At 40.5% G+C, this 16,874-nt stretch overlaps 1 protein-coding gene across 2 annotated transcripts in view; it reads right to left on the bottom strand.

The window, feature by feature from the left end:
• The window catches only part of hdac3 (histone deacetylase 3), a 28,998-nt gene extending 19,163 nt beyond the window's left edge, over positions 1-9,835 (bottom strand). For both annotated transcript variants that reach the window (XM_062977842.1, XM_003219886.4), the window contains exons 1-2: positions 9,679-9,835; positions 5,251-5,333 (exon numbers count right to left, since the gene is read on the bottom strand). In XM_062977842.1, the coding sequence (XP_062833912.1) occupies positions 5,251-5,333; positions 9,679-9,733 (138 nt within the window). In that variant the 5' untranslated portion in view covers positions 9,734-9,835. The remainder of the gene's footprint in view (positions 1-5,250; positions 5,334-9,678) is intronic.
• Positions 9,836-16,874: the final 7,039 nt, after the last annotated feature.

Raw genomic sequence — 16,874 nt, 5'->3', positions numbered from 1 at the left:
AGAAAGTGGGCTAAGTTGGATGTTTGGCTTTTATGTGATTTTTAATGTTTGTTTCTTCTATGCCTCACCTTGTTCCTTTCCATTTCCCTGAACCATATCTGGTCTATTTAGACAGATTTCTTTTTCACCTTGTCCTGAATCACACAGAATGGCTTTCAACTATTTCAAACTATATTATAAAGAATCCTGCATTGAACAAAAATGCAAAAAAAATGAAGAAAATAAAAAATTCAGAGAACACAGGAAAAACAATCTATATAGATAATAAAAGTGAATGTTTGTATCGGAGTATGTATCAGCATTTTGATTGGCCTGGCGGAATATGTGCTCGCGTTTTGATTGGCCTGGCAGAATATGGATCAGCTTTCTGATTGGCCGGCCGGAATATGGGCCAGCTCTGATTGGCCACCACTTTCACAGGCCACTGGGATCGCTGAGGGAAAAACTACTACCAACTGGCTTCGTTCGGCCTACTTATCTCCTCAGAACGATGCTAGCTTTGGGACAGTTAACAGCCTCGGCCTACACTTCTGTAATCCAAAACACCACTGGGACCATCAGGAAGGCCGGAGCTGGACCAAACTTGACACACATCACCCCTACAACCCATGAACCCACTGACAACGGATCTCGACCACATAGACCCAACATGCCCAACTGTCATAATGATAATAAAAAACTTTGGTTCTAAGAATTACAGTTCACTCACACATTCACAGCATTCTGCATCCAACTAATGATGGAAAATAATTATGTTTTAATGCTTCCTTTTCAACAATGGTTGCAGGTATGTTTATGAAAACTTCTACCCCCTCACCTCACCTCCTTCAGCGCTTCTACTGACATGTCTGGGCTGGGCCTTTGCAGGCTGCTAGGCCGCAAAGGAGGGGCCATCTTGCCTCTTCAAAATTGCTCCAAAGAAGACAGGTTTTCCCTGGCTCATTGGGACACAGTACTATTCACAGCAGACTAAAGAGAAAATAATGACTATCTTTTTATTCTTTCCTTTTAAGGATCGTTTACTCCCCCCCCCCCCCCCCCCGCCCCAGTTTTTACTGAGGCAAAAAACTACCACAGCGCAGGCTTTGGCCTACTCACTCTAACAGGCCTGACACATACAGTCCCCATGGCCCACTATACATCCGGGCCCTGTTTGGAGTGGGATGGACCATGGATGATGGACTTGCATATGGGAGTTGTAGTTCACCTGCCCCCACTCAACCCTGCTATTTCTTATTTATACTACTATTGCTTGACATTACTTTTATGTTTTATTTATATGGTGGATGTTAGCACGTGGCTTAATGACCTTGCAAGCCACTTTGGGTCCATTGCAGAAAGGCGGGGGAGAAATATCAGAATTAAATAAATACATAAATAAATAAATGTCTCAATGGTATGTATGGTTGGAATGACCTTCTGTCGGGAGGGCTTGAATGGTCTCTTCCTTTGTGGCAGAAGGGGCTGGACTGGATGACCTTCAGAGACCCCTTTCAAATCTAGGACTCTATCTATCTCCCAATCGTATTTGTGACTGGATGGCCATCTGTCAGGAGGGCTTGGATGGTGTCTTCCTCTATGGCAGAAGGGGGTTCGACTAGATGGGCACCCCTTCTAACTCTAGGATTGTATGGAAGCCTTTAAACCAGGCACGGGCCAACTTGGGCCCTCCAGGTGTTTTGGACTCCAACTCCCACAATTCCAGAGAGCCTACCCCATGATGCGCTTTATGTCCTGGTGCCGTTTGCAGGATGATGGACCATGGGTGATGGGATATGTAGTACTTTCAATCGCTACGATTCCCACAGACCACTGCGATGCCCATCAGTGACGGAACTGGACCAAACTTGGCACACAGATGGGACATGCAGTACCTTCACTCGCTTCTTGAGACCACAGCAACTGCTACATATGACAGAACTGAACCAAATCTGGTATATATATCCCAAATGACACACTTTATATGTTGCAGCAGTTTGGGGGAGGATGGACCAAGGACGATGGGATTTGCAGTACCTTCATCCAATTCACCTCCCACAGGCCGCTGTGATTCCCATGAATGACAAAACTGTACCAAACTTGATACAAAGGTGCAATGTGGCCCCCTTTACGTCCTGATCTGGTTTGATGCAGGATGGACCTTGGATGATGGGATTTGCAGTACCTTTATCCGATTCACCTCCCACGGACCACTGTGATACCCATGAAAGACGAAACTGTACCTTACTTGGCATACAGGTGCAATGTCACACAATTTATGTCCTGGTGTGGTTTGCAGGAGAATGCACCAAGGATGATGGGATTTCCAGTACCTTCATCCAATTCAACTCCCACAGACCACTGTGATGCCCATGAATGATGAAACTGTACCAAACTTGACATATAGGTGCAATGTGGCCCACTTTACATCCTCCTATCATTTGAGGGAGCAACAGACCATGGATGATGGGATTGACAGTACCTTTACTCACTTCCCCAGACCACTGCGACCCTCACCAATGTCTGATCAAGACCAAACTTGACACATCGAGTCCCCATGACCTGCTTTACATCCTGGAGCTGTTTGGAGGGGGATCGACCATGGACTTGCATATGGGAGTTGTAGTTCACCCGTACCAACTAAAGCCAACTGACACTGGATCGAGACTAAACTTGGAACAAAGGCAAACAATTCAGTTCTCTAATAACCCGGGCACCGCCGGGTCCCCAAGCTAGTCTTAAATAAAACATTACCACTTGAGCTTTCTGAAATACAAATGTCTGAATCTGTCAGCAAAAAGACAAGGAGTACATGTACACTTCATATGGGCAAGGTATTCCACAGCACTGATACAGCTACTGAGTTAGTCAGAACCATCTTTCGTTGCTATCAATTGGGTCTTTACCTCATTGGGATACAGAGACTAGCTGTTTTTTCTGGTCTTATGGAGAAAAGATGTGGCATAAGAGAAAGTTATTTTTAGGACACATTGACGCTGGACACTAAAAGCAATTTGGAAGCAGTTTGTGAGAAACAATTTTAGCTGTGCAAGTGATTAGACTGACATGAGAAGAACGGTTTCAAAGCCTGGAAAATGACACAGAAACTGGCCTCAAACTAATTCCAGAATCTGCAGTATATTTTTTTCATTTCCAGGTGTGCAAAGCACACCAGCACTCTGGAGGTATAAGTGGCAAAAAAAAGGAGAAAGTGATAGTCACCAGTGGAGGTAATCAATTACCTGTCCCAGGGAATTAGTTAGCCCCTTGCCACCCAACTATACCCTAGGCATTTTTTTCGGCAGCCCCCACCTCTTCCATTTGTTCTGAATGTTGAAACACAGCACTTTGGGTCCTGCCTATCTTTGTGACCGTGTTTCTCCCTATAAACCAGTGCGGGCTCTTAGATCTCCCGGAGAGGCCCTCCTTTCGCTCCCGCCACCATCTGAAACATGGTTGGTGGGGATGAGGGAGAGGGCCCCCCGGCTCTGGAACTCCCTCCTCAGGGAGATCAGACTAGTACCCACCCTAACCATATTACAAAAGAGCTTGAAAACGTGGCTTTTTCAATGCGCTTTCAAATAATTAGCTGCACTTTGTCCATACAGTCCAATTCGCCCAGCCAGCCCCTAGCACTTTACCCCACTCTGGTTCGACTATTCATGTTGCACAAGTCTTCCCCTCCCATGTAATCCTAAACAGCCCCACTCCCTTGCCTAACTACTTTGATATGTGGTTATTTAAAGTTTTTAAAATTGTTTGGCTTTTGCTATGTATTTTAATGTTGTACTATTTTTTTGTATATATAAACTGTTGTTTTTAGGGCTTTGTCCCCATGTGAGCCACCCCAAGTCCCCTCGGGAAGATGGAGACGGCATATGAGAAATAAGAAATAAACTATTGTTGTTGTTGTTGTAGGCCATTTGCATTCTGTAGAGCTGACATCGCCACGCAATGTGGTTTAGATTTAAGGCTCGCATTAAGAAATTTAACTTGGACTTTCCTGTGACTTTGCTTGATGCGCTTTGAACCCTTTAATTTACACTGAAGTATACTTTGGTGGCATGTGTTTTGTAGCCACTGCAATTTGAAGTCAATTTCAAAGCTGCATTAAATTATCAATGTAGATGTGCCCTCAGTTATCCTGAAGCCATTTAGGACATCTAAAATAAACAGCAATCTTTAAACCAGGCCTCTTCAACCTGCAGCCTTCCAGGTGTTTGAGCCTCCAACTCTCAAGAAGCCAGCTTGTTCAATGGTCAGGAATTCTGGGAGCTGAAGTCCAAAACACCAGGAGAGTCACATGTTGAAGACACCTGTGTCTTAAATTGTATCTAGAAGCAGACTGACAACCAGTGTAGAGGCTGAAGGGCAGGTCGATATGTTTCTGAACATTCTCCAAAAATAATTCCTTGCAAGTCTAACTGTAGTTATTTGTTCATCAAGACATGCATATCACGCCCTATATCTAAAGATTCACAGAAAAACAAAACAAATTATAAAACAATTAAATACTTCAACAGGATACTAATGGACAGAAATTCACAATCCTCAGTGGTGACCAAGGTCCAGAAGCTTGGACAAATTTCAATTTGGAACCAACAGGAGGCCAGATCCTGTGTTAATTGGACTGTCAAGGACAATAATTTAATACAGATGTTAACTGAAACTTCTCATTGATCTCAGTAATGGGTGCAACTGGCACACTAGCCCAAACCAAGAAGTCATTCTTTTTCCATTTGGTCATAAAGATGAATCAATAGCAACTCATCACTGAAAACCCCTTTTTTTCTTTCCCTCTAAAAGAGTATATGCCCATCCAAAACAGGGTAAATCCCTATACAATAGTCATTACATAAAAAGTATAAATGGAGCTGATAAAAATATCTCCGAACTCACAAATGATGTTTCCCAAAGGTTTCATACAGATAGCTGCCAAAGTTATCACTATGATTTCCTGAATCTGCTGGTCCATAATGCTGTACTATAAGAGCGATTCCACACACCCCCTCCCCAGACCTCTATACAGTATCTTTATTCACCAGCATGAATAAAGACATAGTGGGAGACATAAATATTTTAGAAAGTGTACTGCCAGCTGGGGTATGAATTGTATTATGTGAAGGATCCCAGAATAAATTCATCATGTAATACGCAGGCTTACTATATGTGTATTATTTGGAATATCCCTGCAAAACATGGGTAACAGTTTTTTAAAAAGAATATAAGTGTCTTTAAGCCAGACCTGAACCCTGCAAATGTAATACTTACAATCATTTTCTTATAGAGTCCATAGTGGAGCACAAGACTGTGAGTTAGTGCCAAACGATGGGGCTTCATAGGATGTCCTGCTCCTGATAGGAAAAGAACATAAAATTAACACCCACTCATCAAAATTACAAGTCAGTTGAAAGGGATTCAGCTGACAAAACAGGTCAACTAAGGAAAATATCCCACACAGAGATAAGTAGAACAAGAGACATCAAGTCCTATGGGAAGAAAAGATGGGGATATAGCAAATCAGCACATAGCTTAAATATTCCAATTGCTAAAAATGCCTGTCTTGTTTAAAGTCATTCAACTTTTCTAATTCCCACTAGCTCTTCAGACAGTATTCTATGAATTATGTTAATTCAGAATGCTAAAATTTCTTTTAATTTATTATGGATATTTTAAATTTGTTTACTATTATTTCTAAAGTATTTCTATCTGATGATTACTGAACACATCTATATATATAAAAGGGTAATGAAATTTCAGCCTAGGACAAAACAACAAAACTACACATCCCAGAAACACTAAACTTGGCAGCACAACCCCTCATCCATGCCTCTACGTTCATACAACAAAAAGAAAAGAAAAATAAAGTCCTAATTAGAGGGAGAGGAAAATTTGTTTTTATCCGATTGCTGCCAGTTAAAAGGCTAAGATCCGCCCACTTGGTCTCCTAGCAACCCATGCAGCCCAGGGGACAGGCAGAGTTAGGCCTCACTTAGGCCTCTTCCCCACTGCCTATAAAATACAGATTATCTGATTTGAACTGGATTATATGGCAGTGTAGACTCAAGGCCCTTCCACACAGCTATATAACCCATTTATAATCTTATATTCTCTGCTTTGCACTGGATTATCTTGACTCTACACTGCCATATAATCCACTTCAGTGTGCGGTCGGACACAACTGGACTTGATGTCAGGAGAAAACCTTTACCCTTTACCTTAACTACCACCAATTCCTCAATACTTTATTTCCCATACCACCATACTTCGCCACAGCAACGCGTGGCCAGGCAAAGCTAGTAGTATTATACATGAAATAGATTTGAAAGGTAAGTTTACAAACAGAATCGCTTTGATAAGCCCATAACAAAAGTTAATGCTTGTAGTGTCAAGTTTGAAAAAGTTAAAAGGATGGGTTTTAATACTATGCCACATTGTCATTTTTTAAATATAGGATTTGGTCTTAACTTTATTTTAAGTGGTTTTATTTGTACAGTATTGTTTATTTTATTACCCTAATTCCTATTATGGGAGGAAAGATGGGTTATTTATGTGAGTTTGAAGTAGTATCATCAGGCAAAATACCCTGCTTCAAGTGATTTTATCATTGTCTTGTATCTTCAAGTCATTTCTGACTTATGGTGACCCTAAGATGACCAATTTGTTCAGAGGGTTTGCCTTTGCATTCTTCTGATGCTTGTTCAAGGTCATGAGTGGGTTTCCATAGCCCAGCAGGAATAAGAAACCAGTTCTCCAGAGTCGCAGCCCAGCAGTCAAACCAATACACTACACTGGCTCTCCACACTAGATACCACTGGGCTAAATGGTCTTCTCCAAGTGACTTGAAGCTGAGATCTCAAGAGTATGTGGCTCTGCCAAAAGGACCTCTCCCAAATGATTTCAAGTGCCACAGACTCTTGATTAATAAGTTGAGATGGAAGGGCTTACAGCTGAGTGTCTGGGATGAAAACCATCAAAATAAATGTTATACTACACTTCTCCATGTTAGCCATGGAACTGCTTTACTAATACCTTGAATGTTTTTTCAAAAACACAATGTATTATTTAGGAGATTTTTAGGGGAGCACTCATTTCCTTCTAGAATTTAGTGAAAAGGATGCAAATTCCTATCAAAGAGGGGGTTCAGTTTTCTAATTCTTCACAATCGGACTCATATGCTCATGGCCATATTGATTTTATTGGGGAATCCAGATTTGAGAATTGAAATGAAACCATTTTCCCAGAAGGTCTGGGATAACAATACTACTGTTACCTTAATTCAGATACCTGGTATTCATAGCGAGTTTCTGTCCTTTTCAATTCTACAAGAGCAGTTTAACTCTATCAGGTAAATGGCAGGATTTATAACTGAGACATATGTTACAATCCAGATTTGGACCAGCAGCTTTAAGTGCATTTGAGGTTTCCTCCACATTGGAGACACTGAGGCCAAATAAGTATTCAAACCATAAGCAAACATATGACACAAGAGGTTTACAATAAGAATGGAATGGAGAACTGGAATATCCAATTCTGACTAAGCAATGGCCATTGGTTTTAATATTTATAATTAGTAAGGCTGCAGAGCTCCCACTATGTCTTATATAGCAGAAATTGTTTTTGGGGTATACCTTAGCACAATGTTTCTCAAACTGTGCTTCTCCTACCAAAAATTTCAGTTACCAGAAACCCCAGCCAGTTTACCAGCTGTTAACAATTGTGGGAGCTGAAGTCCAAAACATCTTGAGAAGCAGAGTTTGAGAAGCTCTGTGTGGATTCTAAGGGCCTACTGTTAACATGCCAGTAAATATAGTTTGGGAAAGTTCCTTGATATTCAGGAACATACATGTTCTTTTGAATGACTCACAGTCTTCTTGGAAATTAACTAATGGACAACAGAAAAAGGATTGATGCACTGAAGAATAATTTTCTAATCAGAGCCCTAAGGCAGAAACATGTGGGTATCTGAGCTCATAAAAAGGCAAACCTACTCATGCCCCCAACAGTTCACCAAAAGTAAGGAGACACGATTCCCATAACGAGACAACACTACTGCACCCAGGCAAGCAATAACTCCTGGCCAGTGATGCACAGGGTGCTTGCAGAGAAATCACAACTTCCTTAGAACCAACCACATAAAAACTACTTCAGAGCTTCCCAAATATTTAATGTTGGCAACATACTTTTGAGACTGGCATCATTTTGCAACAAAGTAATTCAGTTTTACTGGCAACCCCTTATAAGGGATACAGACACATGCATAAATTGTAATACCGAATGCACACATCATCTCATGAGAACCTTTCATTTATAATTTTCAAAATATATTGTTTTCAAGATAATAACCTACATTTTCAAAATTTTTGTCATGTCTTGTTACATTCGTATGAAATACTTACTATTAATGCATTGAGACACACAATTTGGAAAGTTCTGGGCTACATGTTGAGCATCCCTGATCCAAAATGCATGGGGATGTAATGTTATGGATTTTGGAACATTTGCATTTGCATATACAAACCGAATGAGCTGTTTTGGTGTTGAGACCCAAGTCTAAACACTGAATTCATTACACACGTAGCCTGAAGGCAATTTCATGTGCAATGTAACATGCCTTAGTTACATCCCATCTGGATTACTGTAACACATTCTCCGTGGGTCTGCCTCTGAAGAGTGCTCAGAAACTTCAGCTGCTTCAAAGAGCTGCAGCCAGGTTGTTCACTGGGGCTGGCTACAGGGTGCAGACACCTCCCCTGCTGCAGCAACTCCACTGGCTGCCAGTCTGTTAGTGGGCACAATTCAAAGTGCTGGTTATGACCTTTGAAGCTCTACACTGTTCCGTTCCAAGCTATTTGGCTGACCACATCCCTTATATGAATATGCCTGGGCACATCTGTCCCACCTCCATCTCAAACTCAATTAAAAGGAACAAGAGAGAAGGTCTTGTGTTTAAAATACTGTTCTAATACTTGTATATTTGTAGTTTAGACAGTTTATTTAATATTTAGACCATAAGTCTTTCTCCTAAACGACAAAGAAATACATTACCACCAGATTATAAAATACAGTACAAAATACATCATTAAAATACCACACAAATCATTTGAATCCTTAAAATGCTACATATATAGTTGTATATTTGAAGTAGTATTGCAATGCTTTTAGCTGTGAGCCGCTTTGAGGCTCCGTATGGAGGGAAAAAGCGGGATATAAATAAATGTAACAATACTGTTGCCCATGAAACAAAAATGTCTGTGCACCGAGTCGTCAGAAAGCAAGGGTATTACTGGGCGCATCGACACGACTGGCTTAAGGCTATAGCATCCTGGGAGTTATAATTTAACGAGGCACCAAGTCACTTGTGCAGAGGAGGTTCAAGACCTTGTAAAAAAAATCCCAGGATTCCATAGCATCGAGCCATGGCCATTAAAGTGGTGTCAAAGTGGATTCAATGCCTTCAGCAGCATCCCCAGGGCAAGAACTTCCGCCTCAGGGCCTTGGTAACCAAGTGCAGCATCTGCGGAGTGGGGGGAGGGGCACAGAAAACCTCCACAAGGAAAATATCTTCCTACAAGTTTCCCTTCTGAAGCCCCCGCCTCCCCCTTTCTCCTCAGAAGAAGCAACGGGAGGGAAGCTTTTCCGGCCGCTCGGCGAAAGCCCAACGTCACTCTGCCTCCGCGCACGCACGCACGCACGCACCGTAGTGGAAGTTGCCTACATCGGGGTCGTAGAAGTAGGCCACCGTCTTCGCCATGCCGCCCGCCCGAGTAACGGACGACCCACGGGCCGCGCAGCCCCGCCCACAGCGTGCTACGTCATCGCGCTGGCAGCGTTCAAGCAGACTGCGTTCTTTCGCCCGCCTTTTGGGGGTTGGGACCTTCTTGCGTCTCAGTACACTCTCGCGATATTTGATTAGCGCTCCAGGCAAATGGGAGGATTAATTACCTCAGGATTCGTTCTTTGGGCTTTGACGTATTCACATGGATTGTTGGGGCTCCCCAGAATCTCAGTATATAGGGAAATGGTAACTAAGTGTAATAAAAAGTAATGTATAACCATGTAACTAAAGGTAATGAAGAGTTCCTTTCTCTACCAAATATTCATTATAAAATGGATAAATTACAATTAGTAAATGTACAGGTTTCCCCTAAGTCCAGTCGTGCCATCCCACTGACATCACAGGGTTCCTTAGTTTACATGATCCCGCCCACTGCCTCTACCTTAACCCCTTCCTACGGCACAAGTTAACAGAGGAATTGATCAACAACTGAACAAGAGGTTTGGAGAGAATTCACCATGATTTGCAGAGTTATACATGACTTACATCCAGAGAGCACTCAACCCAACCAACAATGGATCTGGACCAACCTTGCCATGGATGATGGGACTTGCAGTATCTTCACTGATACTGTGACCCCCACCAACAATGGACTGGGCTCAAACTTGTCACAGAGAAGCCCCATGCCCAGCTGCACATACTGCAGGGGTTACTGGGATGGACCTTGATTTTGGAAGTGATAGTTCACCCATATCCAGAGAGCCCTGAACCCAGCTGACAACGGATCTGGACCAAACTTGGTACACAGACCCAACATGGCCAATTGCGGATACTGTTTGAATTAGTGGAAAATGATCCAGAATCTACATTTTGATTTAAAAAAATGAAATTAGGGATAGAGTCAGGGTTCCACAGAAAATACATACCTTCAAAGTCTTCCACGATAAAATACGTTTGGGCACCATGGACATAAGGAACCACACACACTACAGAATGATTGCAGATTGATACCACTTTAACTGCCATGACTCCATGCTATGGAACCATAATAATAATAATAATAATAATAATAATAATAATAATAATAATAATAATAATAATAATAATAAAACTTTATTTATACCCCGCCACCATTATATCCCCCCCCCCAAAAGTGAAGAGAGGAGCAACAAGGAAATCTGGTGAAAACCAGAGGAAACCATAGCTCAGATGGTGAGGCTGTCCTGAACTGAACCGCCTTTGGCCTTCCCGTCTTAGGAAGCCTGCACAGTGAGGCATTTTGACACATGGCACAGCCATGGCTATTTGGATCCATTTAGAGAGAAAATGTTTCTAGTTTTCCCTTGGTTTTGTTCTCTCTTTTTTCAAATGCTACACAGATAACCAAGTTTTAATTTAAGAACTTCTCTGCAGTTGGCATGATAGTTGGTTAGATTAGGAGGTGCTGCTTTGATTTTTAAGAAATAATGGATGCTCTTTTTGTTTTGTGAATATTTCTGGGGACTTTGCTGGTGGGCTTTGGTGGGGGGTTGGGGAAACATTGGTATCTAGGGATTATTTTTCATCATTTTGTGGAGGAACCCTAGAAGTCACTATTTGAATGGACAAAAATACAGATTTTTATACCCTTTTTGCTCTTTCCATTGTGCCGTCCGCCAGACAATAAAAAAAACTATAAAGCTGAAACGTGCCGTCCTTTATCCGGGCGAACTGCAAATCCCTATAAGCTGTCCTAAAAATATTGAACGACTGAGTCTGGAAAACTTCAAAAAAAAGATGTTTATTCATACAAGGTTGTAAACTTGGCACAGATCTTAAAGTTACAGAAAATGAAACAAATTTCTATAGGTTTTAGTTACAGAATTATCCCTGGTTCCAGAAGGCAAAGGTGATTATAAAACCACTACACCCTAATCACGCTGTCTATAATAGAAGGAGAAACTCTTTCCTTCCCTATCTTTACAGCAAAGATTAGTTCTAGAAGCGACGGAATAACCTTGCTCCTCTAATTAGATTTTCTATTCCAGATCAGTATAATTCAATACTTATCTAATTTGGATAGGCTTAGATTGGCCTGGTTTTGAGGATGATTTGTCCCAGTTAGCTTTGCACAGCTGCAGCACGTTGGAAGACTATAGCCAAAATGAGGCTCCAAAATGGAGACTAGACCCTGGTAAAAAAGGGCGGTCCTAAGATGTTATACTCCTTGACCAATCATTGCAAAGAAGACTGCAGCCAGCTCTTGCAGACTCCAAGCCACCTTTCCTGGGCCTTTGCAGCCAGAGGGTGAAACAAAATGTAAAGGAGGGAAAACAAACAAACGACCAATAGGTAAGGCAAACCATCGTCCTGGGGGACGGAACACCATAGAGAATCAGAATATTTTTGTGGAGGAGTCTCCTATGTTTTAAATCATTATTGTGGCCTAACAACCTTATATTCACAGCCAACCACAGAAGTCTTCTCGGTAAGCCCCACTGCATTCCGCTTGCTCTCGATATAAATGTGTTCTTTTGTTTATTTCTGTGGGATTCCTGGTTTGGGGCTGGAGACAGAGTGGGGTGTTTTGAGATAATTTCACAGATCAGGACCAGAAACTCTTAGACCACCAAATTAACCCCCTCTCTTGGCTTCCTTTATTTTATTATGCTCTTCCTTGCACAGATAATCATGTTTGAATTTAAAAGCTTTGCAGTTGACATGCTGGTTTGGTTAGACTAGGAGGTGTTCCTGTCTTAATTAAAAAAAAAAAACAGATGCACCTGTTTTGTGAATACTTCCAGGGCCTTTATTGGGGGAATTGTTCCTGTTCTTTCAGATACATTAATTTTCCCTTGTAGATGCTCTGTTAGTCTGGATTTCTACTGGTTTTCTTTGGGGGAACTGGGAGGGCGGGGGCTGCTTTTAATTGATCTGTGGAGGAAGCGAATGTTTTTATGGAGAGGTTTCCTTTTCTTCGTTTAAATAGTTCTTGTGCCCTAACAGCAGGGCATTGAATGTTTGCCTTTTTGTATGTAAACCGCTGAGTCCCCTCGGGGAGAGTATTCATTAATATCATTTACAACCTTTATTCACAGTCAGAAATCATCTCGGTAAGTACTATTATGTTCCTCTTGCTTTATATAGAGATGAATTCATCTGTTTACTTCTGTGGGATTCCTGGTTTGGGGCTGGAGACAGGATGGGGTGTTTTGAGACTATTTTTTCACTTATCAGGACAAGAAACTCCCAGACCAGCAAATAAAAGGTAATTTTTCCTTCTGTTGGCTTTCTTTGTTTTGTTACACTCTTCTTTTTTGAATATTGCATGGATAACCACCTTTGAATTTAAAAGCTCAGCCCCTGATATGCTGGTTTGATTAGAATGGGAGGTGCTCTTGTTAAGAAATATCAAATAGTTGTTGTGGCTTAACTTTACAGCCAGCCACAGAAGTCATCTTGGTAAGTACCATTTCATTTCTCTTGCTCTGTATAGAAATGCATTCTTCTGTTTATTTCTGTGGGATTCCTGGTTTGGGGCTGGAGAGAGGGTGGAGTGTTTTGAGATTATTTTTCAGAGATCAGGACAAGAAACTTCAGAAAAAGATAATTTTCTCCCTCTGGTTTCGTACCATGTATGACTTCAATTTTATGAAACAGAGGTCTCACTTGCTGTAATTTGGCAAAAAAAATAAATCTGGTTTACAGCATAAATATTTGTGACAGCTCACCTTTACATCACTTTCAAAGATGGATCTAGCAGATATTGTCTCTAATTTCAAACTTCTAAGCAGAAAAAAAGAACCATTGAATTGGCGTTGAGATCAAATCCTGCTCACTTCTGCTGTTCTCAAGGTAACATGCTTAGAAATACCTTTTTTTTTACTATATATAGCAATCAGTTTCTTTTGCCCATAACTTCTCCCTTGGAAGGAATATTATTAGCCATGCTTTTGAATTTGTATAGATAACTAATTATTTTGGATAGGAGGATAGGCAAATTCTCCTTCATAAACAATATCTAAATGTCATATCCTGAAATAGTTAGAATAAATAGTATGCATTTTGAATGTGGGATGCTGGAGCTCTTTCTTGAATTTTAAAAATAATTTAGTTTTGTTTCATTTAATTGTTCATTTAATCAGCTTAAGCTGATTTGTGACAGTGCTTATAATGATATGGAATTCTAGTTATGCATGTATTTAATGTTATTGCTTTTTTACGTTTAAGCTGTTTTGGGTCTCATTCTGAGAAATAATGATAATAGTACAGTAGAGTCTCACTTATCCAACACTTGCTTATCCAACGTTCTGGATTATCCAACGCATTTTTGTAGCCAATGTTTTCAATACATCGTGATATTTTGGTGCTAAATTCGTAAATACAGTAATTACTATGTAACATTACTGCGCATTGAACTACTTTTTCCGTCAAATTTGTTGTAAAACATGATGTTTTGGTGCTTAATTTGTAAAATCATAACCTAATTTGATGTTTAATAGGCTTTTCCTTAATCCCTCCTTATTATCCAACATATTCGCTTATCCAACATTCTGCCGGCCCGTTTATGTTGGATAAGTGAGACTCTACTGTAGTAGTAGATGGTGCAATATCGCTGCCTTGCAGCGTTTTAATTTTTGTATACTTTTTATCATGTTTTTATCATGCTTTTATTATGTTTTTATTGTTTTGTTTTTATAATATATTTGTTGCTGGCCCTCGTGGCAGAATGTAAGCCTCTCTGAGTCCCCTCAGGAAGAAGGGCGGGGTATAAATGCATGTAATAAATAATAAATAAATAATAATAATAATACCTGGCCAAAACATTGTGAAATTCCAACTCTTGACAGATTTTCTTTTTCCCGAGAGAACACACTCTCGGGTTTTGCCTTTCCCCTTGTCGCATTGCCACAAAAAAAAAAAAAAAAAGGCGCTGGTGGTGGGCGCTCCTTGTTACCAGGATGGGGTTCAAGTCCCTGCGGTGCCCTTGCTGATCTTCCAATGCGACTGGGACTTCTTTTTCCAGAGGACCTGACATCAAGAAGGTGGTGAACCCACTCCGGCATTTAGTCCAAACTTGGGAGCACTTCTCCTAGGGATTGGAGCTAGTTTTAGGATAGGCTTTTAGATCGTTGGATTTCACAGGTTAGTTGAATGGCCCTAAAACTACTGGGAAGGGTCCATTCCTGTAATTTATTTTACTGTGTGTACTACTGCTTTATTTTCTTCTTTTGATTGTTTTCTTTACATTGTATTGTAGGAACAGACATATTTTATGGCCAAAATAAACGATTGAATGAAGTGCTACAATGAAAAACTAGAGGAGTTAATCCTTACTGGTTTTGATGAGTTACATTTTTGAAAAATTTTCCACAGTTCTCTTCATTAGAGATGGGCCAAGAGGAGGTTAAGGAGAAAGGAGGTTTGCCTCTGAACTGCCAAGTCTGAGCCCATGAAAGAGGAACAGCCTGACATGACTGAAAGCGATACAACTGCGCAGGAGCAGCAGGACCCTGTAGAAGCAGCTTAGTATTAGAAGGATGAAGCACTTCAGAAGAAAGGACAGGACTTAACACTTCCCACCCGGTTACAGCTCAGAGTGGACGTGATTCAGCTGCATGATTCAGCATTTTGTAAAATGTCCTCCAAATGATATTATTGTGTATTATTGTGTATATCCTCCTGCAATTAAAGCATCACAGACACCCATCCACTGTCTGTATATCTTTTTATTTTGTACGTAGCACTAAAATTATATTGAAGTAAGGGAAGAAGAAAATATCCTAAACCACTGTATTGTTGATAAACAGCAGTTACAAAGAGCATTCTACCAAATCATTAACCTTAAAAATATCTTCCTACAATTTAGGAAAGTAACGTATTTTCCCATTTAATCTTTTCTCTGGATCCATTTCAATCCAGATTCCACCATGATTTTTGGCAGCTTTGGACAGCCTGGAAACTGATGCCAGGAGAAGGCATGGAAGAGTGCAACAGCATTCCTTTTCCTGGACCTCTCAGCTGCTTTCAGTAATATCAACCAAATTATCTTGCCTACTGGCACAGCAAATATCATAATCAATCAGTCTTTCTGGACCAGATGTCTAAAGACCAGAAGCAACAAGTTTAATCTATTCTGCTTCCTGGAAAGCACAAAACTATTGCTCAACTCTATTTTAATAACGAACGATCTACCATTTGTTTTGAGTATGATACCTTGCAGCCAATATTCTAGTTCTTAATTTGTATCTTTCATCCATACTAAGTGATGCTGTAGATGTACTAAACGAAGGCCACTCTCATCAAGAGAGTATGATTGGCTGTTATTTTACCTGACAAGAACTTGCAGATATAATCTCAGAACTACTGTCGACAATCTTTGAAAATTCTTTAAAAATATTTTATTAAATATATGAAGACATACATAACTGAAATTATAAAGAACGCCCAACAACATCACAAAGCACAGCAAGACAAGCATGGATGAAAGATACAAATTAAGAACTAAAAAGAACTACAAATTAAGAACAAAAAGAAAGACATTGTGTTATTTGAAAGCTGCAAAGCAATTACTAAATTAAAGATAGGGAAAACACCAGAACCTTTTGAGTTATCAGCAAAATCCTACCAATGGTTAAAGAATAATTACTTAAATCTTTGCTATGAACAAAATTGTGCAACAAGAAAAGATGCACATATATTTGACAAGAGACAAAAATACAGTAGAGTCTCACTTATCCAACATAAATGGGCCGGCAGAACATTGGATAAGCAAAAATGTTGGATTATAAAGAGGGATTAAGGAAAAGCCTATTAAGTGTCAAATTACTTTATGATTTTACAAATTAAGCACCAAAGCATCATATTTTACAACAAGTCTGTCACTTGTTTGGGAGTGTGACTGCACTTGTGTTGTTTTTGGGCATGTTGGCCCACTGTATGTTGCTGCCTAGAGAAACAGCTGTGGATCTGGGTGGGAGGCAGACTGCGTTGGATAATACAGAACGTTGGATAAGCAAAGGTTGGATAAGCGAGACTACTGTAGTACTAGTTCATATTCCTTGCACACTGGAGATACATGTAATGTTGTAAGGGTGAAAGTGGAATAGAGGGAACCGTGAGAGAAACACACACACTC

This window comes from Anolis carolinensis, chromosome 4, assembly GCF_035594765.1.
Source record: "Anolis carolinensis isolate JA03-04 chromosome 4, rAnoCar3.1.pri, whole genome shotgun sequence".
Taxonomy (NCBI): Eukaryota; Metazoa; Chordata; class Lepidosauria; order Squamata; family Dactyloidae; genus Anolis; species Anolis carolinensis.
This window is presented reverse-complemented; position numbering and strand designations above follow the sequence as displayed.